Source organism: Xenopus laevis, chromosome 8S, assembly GCF_017654675.1.
Source record: "Xenopus laevis strain J_2021 chromosome 8S, Xenopus_laevis_v10.1, whole genome shotgun sequence".
NCBI lineage: Eukaryota > Metazoa > Chordata > Amphibia > Anura > Pipidae > Xenopus > Xenopus laevis.
The window spans coordinates 99,971,166-99,990,275 of NC_054386.1; the positions used below are offsets into that span (position 1 = coordinate 99,971,166).

General features: G+C 44.4%; 1 protein-coding gene across 4 annotated transcripts; it reads right to left on the reverse strand.

Moving 5' to 3' along the window:
- dcaf8.S (DDB1 and CUL4 associated factor 8 S homeolog) lies at positions 1 to 18,067 on the reverse strand. 4 transcript variants are annotated; one of them, XM_018231953.2, is made up of 14 exons: positions 17,937 to 18,059; positions 15,492 to 15,534; positions 15,170 to 15,267; positions 14,046 to 14,725; positions 11,302 to 11,442; positions 10,320 to 10,414; positions 10,132 to 10,242; positions 9,818 to 9,890; positions 8,625 to 8,682; positions 8,425 to 8,532; positions 6,733 to 6,863; positions 5,037 to 5,156; positions 3,141 to 3,257; positions 1 to 2,227 (listed from the first exon to the last, which is right to left on the reverse strand). In XM_018231953.2, exons 3-14 carry the CDS (start codon positions 15,216 to 15,218, stop codon positions 2,108 to 2,110), a joined length of 1,803 nt encoding a protein of 600 aa, XP_018087442.1. In that variant the 5' UTR covers positions 15,219 to 15,267; positions 15,492 to 15,534; positions 17,937 to 18,059; the 3' UTR covers positions 1 to 2,107.
- Between the last annotated feature and the right edge of the window lie 1,043 nt (positions 18,068 to 19,110).

A 19,110-nucleotide genomic window follows, 5' to 3' on the forward strand; every position in this document is an offset into this window, starting at 1 on the left:
GACATTTCTCTTATTGCATTTATTTCTATATAATATATAATATTCATTTGTTTAAACGTAACAATTAACTTCATAAACATTCAGCTCGATAATCAGATTATTAAAACAGTGATAAAGCAAAGCCGTTTTACTGCCTCAAAATCCTGACGTTTGGTTGGCTGAAAGAGTTTTTCCACTACATTTTCTTCCCATAAATGCAAAATTTTTTGGAGAATTTTTTCCCCCCCTCGTTTTTAAATAGAGGTTTACTGAAAACAATGTAGCAAAAAAAAAAAAAAAAATAAAGAATAAAGGAAAGGGAAAAAACAGGAAAAGAGAAACACACCCCTCCCTCCTTTCCAAAGTGCAAATTGTCGCAACGTATATACAATTCCCTGCTGGGGGTGGGACCTTTGCATCCTGCAGGTTAATGGTCAGCGGTTTGTGGCGGGGAAAAAAAAAAAAGTACGGGACAACTTCTGTGGAAGGTAATAACATGCCTGGAAAAGTTCCCCTTTAAATAAAAATTTTGCTCATGCACTTGCCCAGAGTTTACTGGAATCGACCAATTACAGCCAGTGCTTCAACAAGCCACGGCCATGATGCTAAGGAGGTGGCATATGGCTGTATCGTTAGTAATAACGAATAACGTGTGGGTGTGGACAGAATTCTTCCTCGTCCTAGGACTGCAACCGGAAGGCGTCATCTATTTAAGGCCACTAGAGGAGCCGTTGCTATTGTTAGAGGATTTTAAAGGGTTATGGTCATCCCCTACTTTTATGATTGAATGTAGACAATAAGTGGCACCCCATTTACTCAACAAAATGACGTATCAAGTCAACTTTTGACCTTCAAAAGCAACAGGCCAATCAAAACCCGCCACCAAGGTTGGCAAAGCCCAGTAAAACTGAAATGAAACCAACCGGATCTAATGCTGTGTGCATTCCAGTTGGACCTCTTTAGCACGAGGCTCTGGTTATAGTCACACGGATAGCGATATTAAAGGGCATACGGCCGAAGCTGGAAGAAGAAGAAGCTGAAAAAAAGTCAGGGGTCACCAATATATCAAAGGTAGACAATAGCATTGGAAGTGGTGGAGGTCAATGGGATGATACCCTACATATGGGACTGAAGATGGTCTTTAAATTCTATAATTAATGCCACCAATTGCATTAAGAGCAGAACTAAGGCATGGGATGACTAGCGTCTAGGTCTGTCGGCTGAGCTCCTCCAACCATCCAAGATAATGTCTACCTACAGCTGGTCTATGGCTTGTTCAACGAGCGGGCAGGTAACGCAATACAAATAGTGAAATGGGCAATTGCAAAAACAACACACAAATTGCATCAATATCCAGTCAATGGCTCTTCGGCAACTTTTTGACCAAGAAGAACCACCAGATGTTGACGCCACATTCTTCTCGTCATTAATGCGGTGCTCTGAGCTGTGGAAGAGCTCAACTCAGACTGCCAAAGTTCCGCAGGGGTGGGATTTATTCCAGGACCTCCCATCAGGGTCTCGAAAAAAAAAAAATGACCATTGTGAAGGTTTTCAATGAATTTGCTGTAGAGTACACATCCAAGATGCGACGGAAGCATAGAGGTCTCCATCATCGGTCTCCTTGCTTTGCATCCACCCGATCGTTATGATTAAGATTATCGACGGGGATTCAGTGCAGGAGATAAAGTCGATCTAGAACTGAAAAAAACAAACTGAAGAACTGATCTGTGATAATCGGAGGAATTTTCCTTACAAAAATAATCCTTCTGCTCTTCATTTTAATTGGTTTAGCGCCTTGAGACGCTTCCAACATCTCCTCCAATCACATGGTTTTTACACTGAAGCAGAGAATTCCAAAGTGCAATTGATGCCAAGCACAGGTTGCCCTTTTCCCAAAAACATCAACAACAAAAAAAAAACTCAAAAAACAAAGAGGAACTGGGCAGAAGAGGACTTTTTTGTGTATTTTTCACGGTTTTGGATTTTTTTTTTGTTATTTTTTTTGAAACGATTGTTCTATAACCTTAATAAAAAGCTGAAAATGTCGGTGTTAGTAACAAACTCCTCTTGGTTCCCACCAGTGTGGGAGGTCATCAAGCCGGTTCCAGCCTCAGAGGATAGCGGATGCTCATGAAGGTATGCACTGGACTCGATCTGGACCGTCCTCATCGTCGTCTGAGCTATCGGATGAACTCGGCGAGTCGTCGGATTCTGCATCTCCCGCGCCCAGGCCAGCGTCTCTCCTCCTCTACAGAAAGAAGCAAAAACGGTTGTGGGGAATTCGGAGGCAAATTGGACTTCCCGTACATGTTAATTCAGGACACCTATGACCCAACTACTTCCTGCCTGAGTCTCTCACTCATAGCTCTGGGCTCAGATTACAGCAGGAAGGGGAGGGGGAGAGGAACAAACTGAGCATGCTCAAGCCCTAGCCCTGGAGGTTTAAGCTGAAAACAGTTAGTCTGATACAGAAGCCCATGAGTACACAATAGAAGGAAAGAAATGTGCTGTTTCTTTTGACAGAGGACTCAGAGCAGCATTACTTTGAGGGGTTACTGGTGTATTTATATAGACCTTTCTGATAAATCTTACTTAATTTTAGCCTTTACTTCTCCTTTAACCCATTTCCTGCAGGGTGATCCGCCTATCAATGTGGGAAAACCCCACTTACCCAGACCCCAAACCCCATTAATATGCTTTATATGGCGCCAACACATGCCGCACAAGTTAGAGAAAGCATTTTATGATTCACATTATACCCTCCCCTGAAGAGCTTACCATTAATTTCACTAAGATAACACACACTCCTCGAGTGCCTTGATCAGGATTAATTCACCTGTCTGTAGGGAGCTCAGCTGTACTGCCTATCCCATTTAGGCCAAGCAGTTAGAGAGGTTCTCAGCTGCACTGTATTTGGGCTAATGTTATTGTGAGTACAGAGCAGACCCCCAACTTCCATGCAGGATCCCCATGTAGCCAAATTATATTAAATTCCATATTAAATTCCACACGGGAACAGCAATCGACCTATAATGAAAGCTGTGGGTGACTGGGCAAGATCTGTAATCTGTAACCCACAGTGTGGGAAAGTGGAGCAGTTACACCTGATGAGACAAACAGCACAAAGCAATTAGACTGTAGGCCAAAGAGCTGGCACTTACCCTGCGCTGACCCCTCTGCCGGAGATGATGCATCAGAAACCAGAGCATGTGGTTATCAAACAGGTCGGTGTGATGTAGACTGTCCTCGTCTCGCTCCCTTTTATTCTTCTTAATCACCTGTCACAACAAACACCAGATATGAAACCAACTTAAAGGGATGATTTTTAGTATGTGGTTTTTATTTCTAAATGACACTGCAAATAATTCACTGTACAATATAAAATGTCATTCCTGAACCAGCAAGTATATTTAGTTGTAATATTGGTGTGTAGGTGCATCTCAGCTCATTTTGCCTGGTCATGTGATTTCAGAAAGAGCCTGCACTTTAGGATGGAACTGCTTTCTGGCAGGCTGTTGTTTCTCCTACTCAATGTAACTGAATGTGTCTCAGTGGGACCTGGATTTTACTATTGAGTGCTGTTCTTAGATCTACCAAGCAGCTGTTATCTTGTGTTAGGGAGCTGCTATCTGGTTACCTTCCCATTGTTCTGTTGTTAGGCTGCTGGGGGGGGAAGGAAGGGGGTGATATCACTCCAACTTGCAGTAAAGAGTGACTGAAGTTTATCAGAACACAAGTCACATGACTGGGGCAGCTGGGAAATTGACAATATGTCTAGCCCCATGTCATATTTCAAAATTAAATATAAAAAAATCTGTTTGCTCTTTTGAGAAATGGATTTCAGTGCAGAATTCTGCTGGAGCAGCTCTATTAACTGATGTGTTTTGAAAAAAGTATCCCTTTAACATCAACCACAGGCAAAAGGAAAGCCCCGGAGCAAAACAATTTCTGGTTGGTGTATGTGTGTATGGCAGCTCTAGGGAACACTTTGTTACTTGGTGCCTTTAAGTAGTTATTCTTTCCATAATTACCCATCAAGCTCTGTGGGAACGAGGATTTACAAAGCATGTTTAACCCTTTTCATTGCACTTCTGTTTAAGTTGTCAGACTGGTGAGGTACAATGAATAAAGAATATGACTATGAAGATTTTCATTAATCCAGGTCATGGTATGTCTAGTATTTAGCCGGCCATACATGAAGAGAAGACATCACCAAACGAGCGGATCTTTCCCCGATATGCCCACCAACGGCAGGACTATCTCGGGGTAATCCAAACATTCGGCCCTAGGGTTACAACAGGGAGCAATGGGCTCCGACGGGTCAGTCGGTAGAAAAATTAAACCTTCCTGACCGATATCGTGGCCAGATATTGATCGGGAAGACCCGTCGGAGGCCCCATACACGGGCGGATAAATTACCGAATTGGGCTAAAGGACGGACAGGGGCGCTCCACCAATGAGGCGAGTTGAGACACTCGCCTCAGGCGGCAGCGCCCCCCTGGTTGCCAGGGGCGGCAAAAATGCCGCTCCTGGTAACTAAGAGCCGAATTTCCGGTTTTCAAACCGGAAATTCGGCTCTTCTAGTGCAGAGAGCGCTATTGCGCTCTCTGCACTAAGCGTCGCGGACCGCCCCTGCCCTCTCCGGCGCTATAAAGGTTAGTGCCGTGGGGAGGGGTGGGGGCGGCGAAAGAAGGCCGCCTCAGGCGGCATTATAGCCAGAATCGCCCCTGAGGACGGATATAAGTAGCTTTATCTGCCCGTGTATGGCCACCTTAAGTAATTCTACTAATTATAAAGAGATGCCCGTGAATCGCAGACTCTGGGGACGAGACTGTTTCCCTCGTTTCTCGGCTTGTGTTTTGCCACTTGGATGGCACCACTTGGGATTTCAGGGGGAGCTGCCGATAACACCATATGGGGAGGGATGAGATCACAGCTGTGATGACTAATTTTAGGCCCACACATTGAGCTGACACTTTTGAGGAAGCGTTTAACCCCTTGGGTGCTGGCACAGAACGGGAGAGGCAATTGGGAGGGGAGGATACGTGGATCTTTACCTCCTTCAGTCCATCTAATTCTGTTGGCTCTTTGGCAGTCGGAAGCCAGATTTTCACATCATAGTCAAGGCCGCTGGTGGCCAATACGGGCAGGTGGGGGTGTGGCTCCAGACAGTTAACCTGTTAGGAAAGGACAGATATAATAACTAGCAGGCGAGTGAAGATAAGGAAGTGCTGAAGACATGAAAAGGTTAAAGCAGGTGTCGGACTGAACAACAAATGAAGCAAAACAGGAGACGAGCTTGTGAGTGCCCCAAAGCCAAGACTTATTCACTCCATCTGCTCATTAGTATTCGGCTTCCCGGTGTTAAACCTCACACGTGTCTCATGTCCTGACGCTGCATCAAAATACACAGCTTGTTGTTAGTGTGAGAAAGAACACACTGTCGGCTCCTAATGTGTGTGTGGTGAATATTACATTATACTCCCTTCCCTGAGTATTTACCTCTTCATTTACCTGTATCTATGTTAAGCATGTATAACTAGAATCTCAGCTGCCATAAAGCAGGACAGGACTGCTGCTTACAATGGGGATCAGATAGGATCTGTGCAGCCACTGGGACAGAATGTTCTGTTATACAGATAGCTAGAATCTCAGCTGCCATAAAGCAGGACAGGACTGCTGCTTACAATGGGGATCAGATAGGATCTGTGCAGCCACTGGGACAGAATGTTCTGTTATACAGATAGCTAGAATCTCAGCTGCCATAAAGCAGGACAGGACTGCTGCTTACAATGGGGATCAGATAGGATCTCTGCAGCCACTGGGACAGAATGTTCTGTTATACAGATAGCTAGAATCTCAGCTGCCATAAAGCAGGACAGGACTGCTGCTTACAATGGGGATCAGATAGGATCTGTGCAGCCACTGGGACAGAATGTTCTGTTATACAGATAGCTAGAATCTCAGCTGCCATAAAGCAGGACAGGACTGCTGCTTACAATGGGGATCAGATAGGATCTCTGCAGCCACTGGGACAGAATGTTCTGTTATACAGATAGCTAGAATCTCAGCTGCCATAAAGCAGGACAGAACTGCTGCTTACAATGGGGATCAGATAGGATCTGTGCAGCCACTGGGACAGAATGTTCTGTTATACAGATAGCTAGAATCTCAGCTGCCATAAAGCAGGACAGGACTGCTGCTTACAATGGGGATCAGATAGTATTACAACAGGTCAGAGGTAATGAAGAATGAAAGTGTATTTATATAAGGGTGTGTGCGCCTCCCAAACAAGCTGCTGTGATATATGAGAAGGGAACAGAAGGGAGGTGAGTAACTACAGGTGCTGGGTCTCTGGGATTCAAATAACCTGAGCTCAGATATACAAAACAGAACAGACACAGGGTGACTATGGAGAATATCAGTTCAGTTGTGCTCCCCTGACTTTAGTTGTGTAATTGCAACAAATATGCGTCTGATCTAATGCAAATTAATAAACAACTCAAGATCAGATTGTAAATTCTCCAGGTCAGGGAACTCAAACCAGCTGTGTATTGAATGGCCTTTTGAATTTATACTCAAGGTTCCATCGATATGAATTGTACCCTGTGTATGCCTTATAAAGCTTAATAGGGTCCAGTAACCCACAGCAACCAATCAGCGTAAAGCACATTAAGATCAATTCAAGTCTGATTGGCTGTTATGGGCTATTGAGTGAAGGCTACATCTGTGCCATTGGTCTGCAGTACCCACCACTCCTCCTTTGTCCCCGTCCATGAACTGGACAATCTGACAGGAGGATTTCTCCCACAGGAAGATATGGCCACAGTCGCTGCCGCTCACCACAAACTCACTCCGGGGGCCGTAGAAATTCACCCCTTTAACTGGAAGAGAAAAATATTACATGATAAATAGATTTTTGTACTTACCGTTAAATCCTTTTCTCTTGTCCTACATTGGGGGACACAGGCACCATGGGGATGAAGAGCCTTTCTCCAAGCAACAGGATCTTCATCCCCGTGGTGCCTGTGTCCCCCAATCTAGGCAAGAGAAAAGTCGATGTAAAGTAAGAGTATTTTAATAAACATTATTCTGTGCCCTTTTGTACAGCAAGTTATTATATACAAGCGTTTATTATCCCAGACTGCCACCTAGTGGTCACTTTAGTGCAACATCTTGTTTATGCAGCTATACAGCAGGCAGGGCCAGGCTTTCGTGTCCCCCAAATGCCAACGGTCAGGATATTAGACAGCTGTTTGTATCACCAACAGGCCGGCAAACACACAGCCATGGGCCAGCAGTTCTGGACGGAGTGTGGAGATGCCCTGATGCCACAGGCTTGGGACGTTTTAATATCTGGGTCTGACAGATGGTGTTTAAAGGAGAAAGAAAGTCTGTTTGCACTTGGGGGGTGCCAAATTTAAGGCACCCCCAAATGATTTTATTTACTTACCTGAAACCCTGGGACGATGTTTCTATCGGCAGAAAACTGCACCGGCCCGGGGTTATTCCAGCGAGCACCACGGAGAGATGATCTTCTTCCAACGTCTTCTTTCTTCAAAATTCCCCGGGGCAAACGCACGCGCAGTAGAATGAAATAGCGACTTTGTAGTTAAAGTTCGGCTTTTTGTTAGGGATGCACCGAATACACTATTTTGGATTCGGCCCAACCCCCGAATCCTTCGCAAAAGATTCAGCCGAATACCGAACCGAATCCTAATTTGTAAATGCAAATTAGGGGTGGGAAGGGGAAAACATTTTTTACTTCCTTGTTTTGTGACAAAATAACGTAATTTCCCTCCATGCCCCTAATTTGCATATGCTAATTAGGATTTGTTCGGGCAGATGGATTCGGCCGATTCCTGCTAAAAAAGGCCAAATCCTGGATAAAAGAATTAAAGGGGTGGTTCACCTTTCTGTAAACTTTAAGTATGTTATAGAATATAGAATGGCTATATATATATATATATATATATATATATATATATAGCAACGAAACTGCTGAAATTGTAAACTGAAAAGCTGCTGAATAAACAGCGAAGTAATTGAAAAACCATAAAAAATTGCATAAGTGCGCAGTATATCCCTTTCTAGAGCATATTAAAAGGTGAACAAACCCCTTTAGTTTATAAATCACACACTAACATGTAATGAAACTGGGGTGCCTTTAAGTCAGTAAAACCCAGAGTGTAATATACAGGCCTACAACTTGCTTTATCCACAGTTTGGCACCTCTAAAATCACAAGATTTGTGAGTACATTCCCTCTCAATTCCTTATAGACGGCACTATTGTTGTGCATGGAGAATGATTGAGGCAAATATGGCAGCTCCTACCCTCTTGTATAAATACCGGCGCTCAGTATGGGGGTTCCCAGTGAGGCAGTGAAGATCCCTTTATATAAGGGCCTGATCATGTGGTGATTATTGGGGTGCCGGTGCCATACCTGTGGCATTGTTTCTATGGCCTTTGTATCTCTTGATATACTCTGCGCCGTCGCTGTGGGAGGAGTTGAACAAGTAGATGTCTTCATCATTGTAACTGGCGAGGAGCTCTGAGTAACAGAGGAAGAGATTCAGTGAGGAGGTAAAGGCACCACTGATGTGTAACAGCTGGACTTGACTTTAAGTGGAAGGGACTACAAACCTGAGCCATCGTGACTGTACACCAGGCATGTAATATTAGCCTTAGCCTCACTCGTCACCTGAAACACAATTATATCCTTATCATTTACAGTAGGGGGTACATTATCCCTTATAATACATGAGTGATACTCAGAGTTCCCTGTATAACTCAGCCTGCAGCCTTGTGCCTTTATATGGTCACAGAACAACCCCTCAGTGACTTCTAATATCCTTATCATTTACAGTAGGGGGTACATTAACCCTTATAATACATGAGTGATACTCAGAGTTCCCTGTATAACTCAGCCTGCAGCCTCGTGCCTTTATATGGTCACAGAACAACCCCTCAGTGACTTCTAATATCCTTATCATTTACAGTAGGGGGTACATTATCCCTTATAATACATGAGTGATACTCAGAGTTCCCTGTATAACTCAGCCTGCAGCCTTGTGCCTTTATATGGTCACAGAACAACCCCTCAGTGACTTCTAATATCCTTATTATTTACAGTAGGGGGTACATTATCCCTTATAATACATGAGTGATACTCAGAGTTCCCTGTATAACTCAGCCTGCAGCCTTGTGCCTTTATATGGTCACAGAACCCCTCAGTGACTTCTAATATCCTTATCATTTACAGTAGGGGGTACATTATCCCTTATAATACATGAGTGATACTCAGAGTTCCCTGTATAACTCAGCCTGCAGCCTTGTGCCTTTATATGGTCACAGAACAACCCCTCAGTGACTTCTAATATCCTTATCATTTACAGTAGGGGGTACATTATCCCTTATAATACATGAGTGATACTCAGAGTTCCCTGTATAACTCAGCCTGCAGCCTTGTGCCTTTATATGGTCACAGAACAACCCCTCAGTGACTTCTAATATCCTTATTTACAGTAGGGGGTACATTATCCCTTATAATACATGAGTGATACTCAGAGTTCCCTGTATAACTCAGCCTGCAGCCTTGTGCCTTTATATGGTCACAGAACAACCCCTCAGTGACTTCTAATATCCTTATCATTTACAGTAGGGGGTACATTATCCCTTATAATACATGAGTGATACTCAGAGTTCCCTGTATAACTCCGCCTGCAGCCTTGTGCCTTTATATGGTCACAGAACCCCTCTTAATATCCTTATTTACAGTATGAGGTACATCATCTCTTATAATACACAAGTTTGTCCTTATGTTAAATCATTCTCACCAGGTGATGGGGGCAGAACTTTTTCAGCACACCATTATTTACATTTTCATTAATTTTCCGCTGGTCATAGATCCTAGGAGAGAGAGTAAATAGAAATAAAGTGAGGCTGCTACACTCTATCCGCCAGGTAATACCATAAATCCAGTTAGAATCACACACAGGAACAGTTAAACCTGCTATAAATCTCACCTTTCTCTCTCTCGCATTACAGACAAGTTCTTTGCCATTAATACATTGCAAGGCTTCTATTTATAGGGCTAGCAAGTCGTTAGAGCAGACTAATTAGGCAGCACCTATCGTTAAACAAAACTCACCTGACAAACTGATCCCGGCCCCCCACAGCAAACTGGTAGGTGTTGGCTGGATTGACGTATATGGTGTACAGGCCCACCTTGCTCTCCTTCTCCTTGGTGACCACTAGCCGCCTGTAGGAAGGGAACAGTCACGCTTATTAACAGAGAGGGGAAGGCAGGGGGTCAATTAGAGTGAAGAAGGGACTCACGAGGCTGGCCGGTCTTGCCGTAGGTCAATGGTAAAAACGACGGCATCCTCCCCAGCAGACAGGAAAGTGCATGGAGAGTCTGGTTCCAGAGCGAGCTGCGGGACAAGAATTCCCAAATTTACCTCAGCCTGATGCCACCACTAGGCCTAATGAGAACATCGTAATGGAGGTCTATGGAGAACGTCATAATGGAGGTCTATGGAGAACGTCATAATGGAGGTCTATGGAGAACGTCATAATGGAGGTCTATGGAGAACGTCATAATGGAGGTCTATGGAGAACGTCATAATGGAGGTCTATGGAGAACGTCATAATGGAGTCTATGGAGAACGGGTCTAATGGAGAACGTCATAATGGAGGTCTATGGAGAACGTCATAATGGAGGTCTATGGAGAACGTCACAATGGAGGTCTATGGAGAACGTCACAATGGAGGTCTATGGAGAACGTCACAATGGAGGTCTATGGAGAACGTCATAATGGAGGTCTATGGAGAACGTCACAATGGAGGTCTATGGAGAACGTCACAATGGAGGTCTATGGAGAACGTCACAATGGAGGTCTATGGAGAACGTCACAATGGAGGTCTATGGAGAACGTCACAATGGAGGTCTATGGAGAACGTCATAATGGAGGTCTATGGAGAACGTCATAATGGAGGTCTATGGAGAACGTCATAATGGAGATCTATGGAGAACGTCACAATGGAGGTCTATGGAGGTTCATGGAGGGAGAGGGCCACATGGCTGGGATGAAGTCCTTGTTTTATGGGATTGTGACCACTAGGCCTAATGAGAACATAATAATGGAGGTCTAAGTATTATGGAGTACTTATAATTGAAGTCCTTATGGGAAGTATTATGGGATTATCTAACTGCCTAATAAAATTACAATCTGAATTTGGGCAGGGCCTCCCCAGCTGACCAGATATTGCTATGATGCATCCAGGAATAAGATCAGGAACTGCGCCCCCTGCTGCTCACCTTATGTGACGCGCCCTTGTGCTGTGCCACTCTCTTTGTGTTTTTGCAGCAGTGAGTGGCCGACAGTTCTGCGACCCGTACTTGCCCGTCCCGGGCACACATTGCCAGTGTGGAGTCTCCGCTGTTCGGCAGGAACTTTGCCTGTGGAAAGAGATGAACAATGAAGTGGCTGATATAGAGCAGGACACGGCAAGGGAAAAAAATGTCTGCCTCACTCACTTAATGATGGGACTATGGCTGATCCCACTCACCCACAGATTTGTATTTAGTAGTAGGCTGGCACAAACCGGACTTCACTCCAATACTTGATGCAGTTTAAAAAGTAGTTTATTTAACAAAAAGAAACATCTCGAAAAGTAGCCTTACGCGTTTCGTGCCGTGTAGGTGGGCCTATGATGAAGTGCCCACAGGAAACGAGCAAGGCTACTTTTCTTTTTGTTAAATAAACTACTTTTTAAACTGCATCAAGTATTGGAGTCTGGTTTGTCTACAACTACTAAACGCGAGATTGCAAATTTCCTCCCTCTTTTTTAAAAACGAGTCTATTGGCTCCACAGATGCCCTACTGCTCCATATAGGGGCAATTTACCCATAATGCTTTGCTCAGCAGTATTTGGTCAATGGTAAAAGACACACAGGCTATAACGGCAGCTGTGCTCACTGGACCAATAAGCAGTCGAGGACACAGTCACCTATAAGTCCTTAGCTGTTGCTCCCAGTGGCCTCAAAGCACTTTTTTTTTTAAAGGAGAACTAAACCCTAAAAATTAATGTGGCTAAAAATGTCATATTTTATATAGTGAACTTATTGCACGAGGCTAAAGTTTGAGCTTGTCAAATAGCAGCAATGATCCAGGACTTCAAACTTGTCACAGGGGGTCACCATCTTGGAAAGTGTCTGTGACACTCACATGCTCAGTGGGCTCTGATTGGCTGTTGAGAAGCTAAGCTTAGGGCTCGTCACTAATTATCCAGCAGAAAATGAGCTTCCCTGGCTGTAATATAAGCTGATGCTACAGGTTTGCTGATTATTCGATTCTGATGCTAATTGCTCTGGTTTCTGTGCTGCCATGTAGTAATTATGTGTATTAATTACTAATCAGCCTTATATTGTGACATTTCTATTCTATGTGTACTGTATATTGTGAGTGGCTCCCTGAGCTCAGTAAGTGACAGCAGCACAGAGCATGTGCAGTGAATCAGCAGAAAAGAAGATGGGGAGCTACTGGGGCATCTTTGGAGTCACAGATCTTTACTGCTAAAGGGCTGTGGTTGCCTTGGGCTGGTACAGAAGCACAAAACATCATGTACAACATTTCTAGCTACTTCTTTAGTTAGGCTTTAGTTCTCCTTTAATCCTTGGCTTGGAGGGAAGTTTTGGTTGCATAAAAAACAGCTGTACTGCCACTAGTCAACACAGAGGCAACCAAATAGGAAACCACAACACTTATTTAGCACCCTAGGAACTATATACATGCTTTTCTTGCTCCCAAACTCTTTTTTACGTAAAAAAGGTTGGGGACCCCTGCTCTAGTGAGACAAGCTACATCAAGATGCTTTATAAAATCAATTACTTCTCAGCCTGACCACAGGAAAGAGAGCAGCCATGTACAGAGAATCAATTAATGACATTCATTGAATAAAGGATAAGTAAACCTTTACAACAAGTGAATGTAAAATTGATGAGAGTGCTATTCTAAGCATTTTTGTATTTTACATTCATTATTTATTTTCTTTTTCTTCCAAGATATTAAGGGATACATGTACTGTTAATATGAATGAATTTTGTTACAACAGCGCCACCTGCTGGTCAGTTTCTGACCAGTCTGACCACCAAGTAGTCAAGGAAGTTGTCAGGAGAAAGAAAGCGGCTGATGTTCTTCTGCTTAGGAAAAATAGAAACTCTTGCTTTGGGTTACCAGACGTCTAAATATTTCCCCACTGCCATTTTAAAGACACAGAGATGCTGTTACCCTTAGGCCAATTCTGTCAAGGAAACGATAAGTTTAAGAGCACAAGACAAGAACAGAAAGTACAGCAACCAATAAAGAAGCTCCTTGGGAGAATTTATAGATCAAGCTGCGAATTGGAAAAGAATGGCTGTGCATTGTCCCTTTATAAATACAAAAGACATTGTTTAATCTATCAAGTTAAAATAAACAGCATAGGTATTCCCCTGTACTAAGGACAATTCAGCAGGAACAGTCTCTAAATTTGCTCATAGTCTGTACAGAGAGATCCCATAAAACTATGGCAGCATAGGTATTCCTCTGTACTAAGCACAATTCAGCAGGAACAGCCCCTAAGTTTGCTCATAGTCTGTACAGAGAGATCCCATAAAACTATGGCAGCATAGGTATTCCCTGTACTAAACACAATTCAGCAGGAACAGTCCCTAAGTTTGCTCATAGTCTGTACAGAGAGATCCCATAAAACTATGGCAGCATAGGTATTCCCCAGTACTAAGCACAATTCAGCAGGAACAGTCCCCTAAGTTTGCTCAGTCTGTACAGAGAGATCCCATAAAACTATGGCAGCATAGGTATTCCCTGTACTAAGCACAATTCAGCAGGAACAGTCCCCTAAGTTTGCTCAGTCTGTACAGAGAGATCCCATAAAACTATGGCAGCATAGGTATTCCCTGTACTAAGCACAATTCAGCAGGAACAGTCCCTAAGTTTACTCATAGTCTGTACAGAGAGATATAACAATATGGCAGAACTTATCTCCACTGGAATGAAATACCTGGAAGACGTTGCTTTTGTGGCCACTCTCAAACTCCAGCACAGGTTTGCGCCTGACCCAGTCCCACACGACCACTTTGAGATCGTCGCTGCCACTAGCCAAGCAGGTGCCGCGCTGGTTGAAGTGCAGGGTATTCACACAGCCGCTGTGCCCATCCAGACCGTGAAGGAGGTGAAACCGTTGCACAAAGCCCCGGGCCCCGCAGGCCTCATAGATGAAGCGAGTGCTGCTGCCCATCTGTCTCTGCCTGAGAGCGCTGAGTGCCCTCCATTGAGGAGGGGGGAGTGGAGTTTTCTCTGAGATCAGCCAGTCGTCCAGAGCTCTCTCTTCATCAGACGACTCCTGATCTCGGTTGGCTCTTTTGCGCTGGGCCCGTTTCCGATGTCGCACTGCTTCCTCCTCCTCATCTTCTTCTTCCTCCTCCTCATCCTCTGAGTGGGACTGGTCATTCCCTCTGTTCTCATCGTTAATAGAGTAATGACCTGTATCATCCATACTGTCAGAGTCTTTATCTTCCCCAGAGGTCTCAGAGCAACTGTCTCTGCTTTCTGCCTGCGTCGTGCCAGTCTCATCCGCAGTCAGACTCAAACTCACGTCTGAGGCCTCCACCTCTATCCCCGACGAGTTCTCCTTCCCTTCCTCTGCCCCCGACATGTCCTCCGGACTACTGGAAAACCCACCTGGGGGTGAATAACAATATGGGGATGAGACTGAGTTATACAGGGAACTCTGAGTATCACTCGTGTATTATAAGGGATAATGTACCCCCTACTGTAAATGATAAGGATATTAGAAGTCACTGAGGGGTTGTTCTGTGACCATATAAAGACACAAGGCTGAGTTATACAGGGAACTCTGAGTATCACTCATGTATTATAAGGGATAATGTACCCCCTACTGTAAATGATAAGGATATTAGAAGTCACTGAGGGGTTGTTCTGTGACCATATAAAGGCACAAGGCTGCAGGCTGAGTTATACAGGGAACTCTGAGTATCACTCATGTATTATAAGGGATAATGTACCCCCTACTGTAAATGATAAGGATATTAGAAGTCACTGAGGGGTTGTTCTGTGACCATATAAAGACACAAGGCTGCAGGCTGAGTTATACAGGGATCTCACCATTGGTTACATCTGTTTTGCCATTGGACATTTCCCCGCTGAATGACATACTGATTTCCCACAATGCAACAGGCTTCTGCAGTCAGACTACTGGAACCCTAAAAAGAAAAGGGAATGGGGTGTTACCAGCGTGAGACTGAGCTCAGGGTTAATTGCAGACTTTGCTTTCAAAGGACAATTCACCCCCTAAATAAACAAATAAAAGTATAGAATAGACAGTGTGAGGAATACTGTAAGAATATAAAAGTCATGGGCAAATGAAGGAAGTTCCCCTAAACTATTATTCCCTTCATCCCCACCCACATTGTTACGAATCACTTACCGTCTGGGCGGGGACAGCGGCCTGTGCACTGGAAACCAAAGGCCTATGGGAAGAAGAAATAAAATATATTTAAAGGGGTTGTTCACCATTGAGTTAACTGTCAGTATGATGTAGAGACTGATATTCTGAGACAATTTGCAATTGGTTTTCATTTTATATTATTTGTGGTTTTTGACTTATTTAGCTTTTTATTCAGCAGCTCTCTGGTTTCAGCCATCTGGTTGCTAGTGTCCACATTCCCCTAGCAACCATGCACTGATTTGAATAAGAGACTGGAATATGAATAGGAGAGGCCTGAATAGAAAGATGAGGAATAAAGTAGCAAAAACAATAAATGTGTGGCCTTACAGAGCATTTGAATTTAGATGGGGTCAGTGACCCTGTTGGAAAGCTGGAAAGCGTACGAAGATGAAGGAGGTAAATAATTGAAAAAAATAAATAATGAAGACCAATTGAAAAGTTACTTAGAACTGACCATTCTATAACATGCTAAAAGTTAAGGTAAAGGTGAACCACCCCTTTAAGCTTGAAAGAGTTAAAAAAAAAGCAGTGAGTCCATTTCTCTAGGCCAGGGGTTAAGGGGTAGTTATTACATGGAAAGGTCAGTGGTAGATGGTAAAAACAAAAATACAGATGGGGCAAGAGAGAAGGGTAGAGACAGGGGCAGAGGCAGGAGGGGGTGGGACTAGTAACAGTAGGGATAACTGGCAGTTGCAAATACAGGAACAGACTGATAATGATCAATGGCAGGACTGGAATGTTCTAAATCATAATCACAGCTCAATTGGCTCCTGATAACTCACCCTAGCGTGTTTGAATCTGCTAAGAACCGTAGATTGCAAGCTCACTGGGGCAGGGACTAAAGTTAATGTGATAGTGATATTAGATTGTAAACTCACTGGGGCAGGGGCTGGTGGGAATGTGATAGGGACCTTAGATTGTAAACTTAATGGGGCAGGGAGTGATAGGAATGTTATAGGGACATTAAATTATAAGCTCAGTGGGGCAGGGGCTGATGGGAATGTGATAGGGACCATAGATTGTAAACTCACTGGGGCAGGGACTGATGGGAATGTGATAGGGACCTTAGATTGTAAGATCACGGGGTCAGGGACAGATGGGAATGTGATAGGGACCTTAGATTGTAAGATCACTGGGGCAGAGGCTGATGGGAATGTGATAGGGACCTTAGATTGTAAGCTCACTGGGGCAGAGGCTGATGGGAATGTGATAGGGACCTTAGATTGTAAGCTCACGGAGTCAGGGACTGATGTTAATGTGATAGGGATATTAGATTGTAAGCTCACTGGGGCAGGGACTGATGGGAATGTGATAAAGACATTAGATTGTAAGCTCACTGGGGCAGGGACTGATGTTAATGTGATAGGGATATTAGATTGTAAGCTCACTGAGGCAGGGACTGATGGGAATGTGATAGGGACCTTAGACTGTAAGCTCACGGGGGCAGGGACTGATGGGAATGTGATAGGGACCTTAGACTGTAAGCTCACGGGGGCAGGGACTGATGGGAATGTGATAGGGACCTTAGACTGTAAGCTCACGGGGGCAGGGACTGATGGGAATGTGATAGGGACCTTAAATTGTAAACTCACTGGGGCAGGGACTGATGGGAATGTGATAAACACAGATTGTAAGATCACTGGGGCAGGGACTGATGTTATAGTGATAGAGATATTAGATTGTAAACTCACTGGGACAGGGGCTGATGAGAATGTCATAGGGATCTTAGATTGTAATCTCACTGGGGCAGGGAATGATGGAAATGTAATAGGGACCTTAGATTGTAATATTAGTGGGGCAGGGACTGATGGGAATGTGATAGGGACCTTAGATTGTAAGCTCACGGGGCCAGGGACTGATGGGAATGTGATATGGATATTAGATTGTTAGCTCACTGGGACAGGGGCTGATGAGAATGTGATAGGGACCTTAGATTGTAAGCTCCACTGGGGCAGGGGCTGATGGGAATGTGATAAAGACATTAGATTGTAAGATCACTGGGGCAGGGACTGATGTTATTTTGATATGGATTTTAGATTGTAAGCTCAGTGGGGCAGGGACTGGTGGGAATGTGATAGAGATATTAGATTGTAAACTCAGTGGGTCAGGATCTGGTGGGAATGTGATAGAGAGATTAGATTGTAAGCTCAGTGGGTCAGGATCTGGTGGGAATAGAATTTGAGTGCAGGAGGGGAGGCTGTTACACTATATGACAGGGTTGGTGTCAGACACAGTGGGGGAGGGGGTATAGGAAGGGGCAGGGTTGTACCATCACTATGAGAGGGAGGGGGGATAATTACAATTTAGAGCAAACCATGGAAGTTGAGGCGGAGGCCTAGCCAATCCGTGCGCAGATGTAACGGGAGTAAAAGTGCAGTGACAGAAGGAGCAGAGCAGTAACGCGGTGTAGAAAGCTGCAGTTACCCCCTCCCTTGTCAAATCTGCAGCTGACGGACACGCACGGTCCCCTAATCGCACTACGTGTAGCGCCGCCCGACCGGCCCGTTTGTTGCTCTGCCGGCCCCGAGCCCCTGCTCTCTACTTACACCTCCCGCAAAGCTGTTGACTGCAAAACCTCTTCTCCTGCCTCACACCAAATCCCGACGCCTCGAGTCTCATCACGCGAGACTGTGGCGTCAAGACTAAGCGTAAACTCAGTGACGCCGCCTTGTGGGCGTGGCTTAATTGGCGGAAGTCCGCGTTAGTCCATCGGAAGCCGCTAGTAAATGACTCTCTGCTTTGTTTTTCATCTGTTTGCGTCTACTGATTCTGTCAGAGAAGAAAATAGAGGGAAAAGAAAAGCTTTTGGCTTGTGTTGTTTCCCTCTTTCCCCTCCGTATTTCTGTACAAACCCCTGATAGTTTCTGCTCAGAGCTTGTGCCGGGGAATACTACAAGCACTTCCTGCTTGGCCTCAAGAGCCTCTTCTCACGAATTCCCCTTAAAGGAACTTGTTTTTGTGAAAATGAGGCCTCTTAGAAATGAAAGCATCTTGGGTAGAAATAATGATGGGCTGGGCTTAGCCGCCAGTTGCTGTGTAATTAAAGGGATTGTTCCCCTTTAAATGAACTCTCAGTATGATGTAGAGAGGGATATTCTGAGACAATTTGCAATTAGTTTTAATTTTTTATTACTTGTGGTTTTTGAGTTGTTTCGCTTTTTACGCGTACGGCCCTACCTGTCAGTGCAGGACGTCTGGGGTTAAAGTGATCCTGTTAATAGAGCTGCTCCAGCAGAATTCTGCACTGAAATCCATTTCTCAAAAGAGCAAACAGATATTTTTATATTCAATTTTGAAATCTGACATGGGGCTAGACATTTTGTCAATTTCCCAGCTGCCCCAAGTCATGTGACTTGTGCCTGTCTGGCAGGCTATTGTTTCTCCTACTCAATGTAACTGAATGTGTCTCAGTGGGACCTGGATTTTACTATTGAGTGTTGTTCTTAGATCTACCAGGCAGCTGTTATCTTGTGTTAGGGAGCTGCTATCTGGTTACCTTCCCATTGTTCTGTTGTTTGGCTGCTGGGGGGGAAGGGAGGGGGGTGATATCACTCCAACTTGCAGTACAGCAGTAAAGAGTGATTGAAGTTTATCAGAG

Excerpts from the sequence above, each read along its gene's own strand:
- dcaf8.S (XM_018231953.2), bottom strand. The coding sequence starts at position 15,218 with ATGTCATTCAGCGGGGAAATGTCCAATGGCAAAACAGATGTAACCAAT. Across the intron at positions 9,891-10,131 it reads GGCCGGGATCAGTTTGTCAG|GATCTATGACCAGCGGAAAA; the intron begins GTGAGTTTTGTT and ends TCTCTCTCCTAG. Across the intron at positions 8,533-8,624 it reads GTACAGTCACGATGGCTCAG|AGCTCCTCGCCAGTTACAAT; the intron begins GTTTGTAGTCCC and ends TCTGTTACTCAG.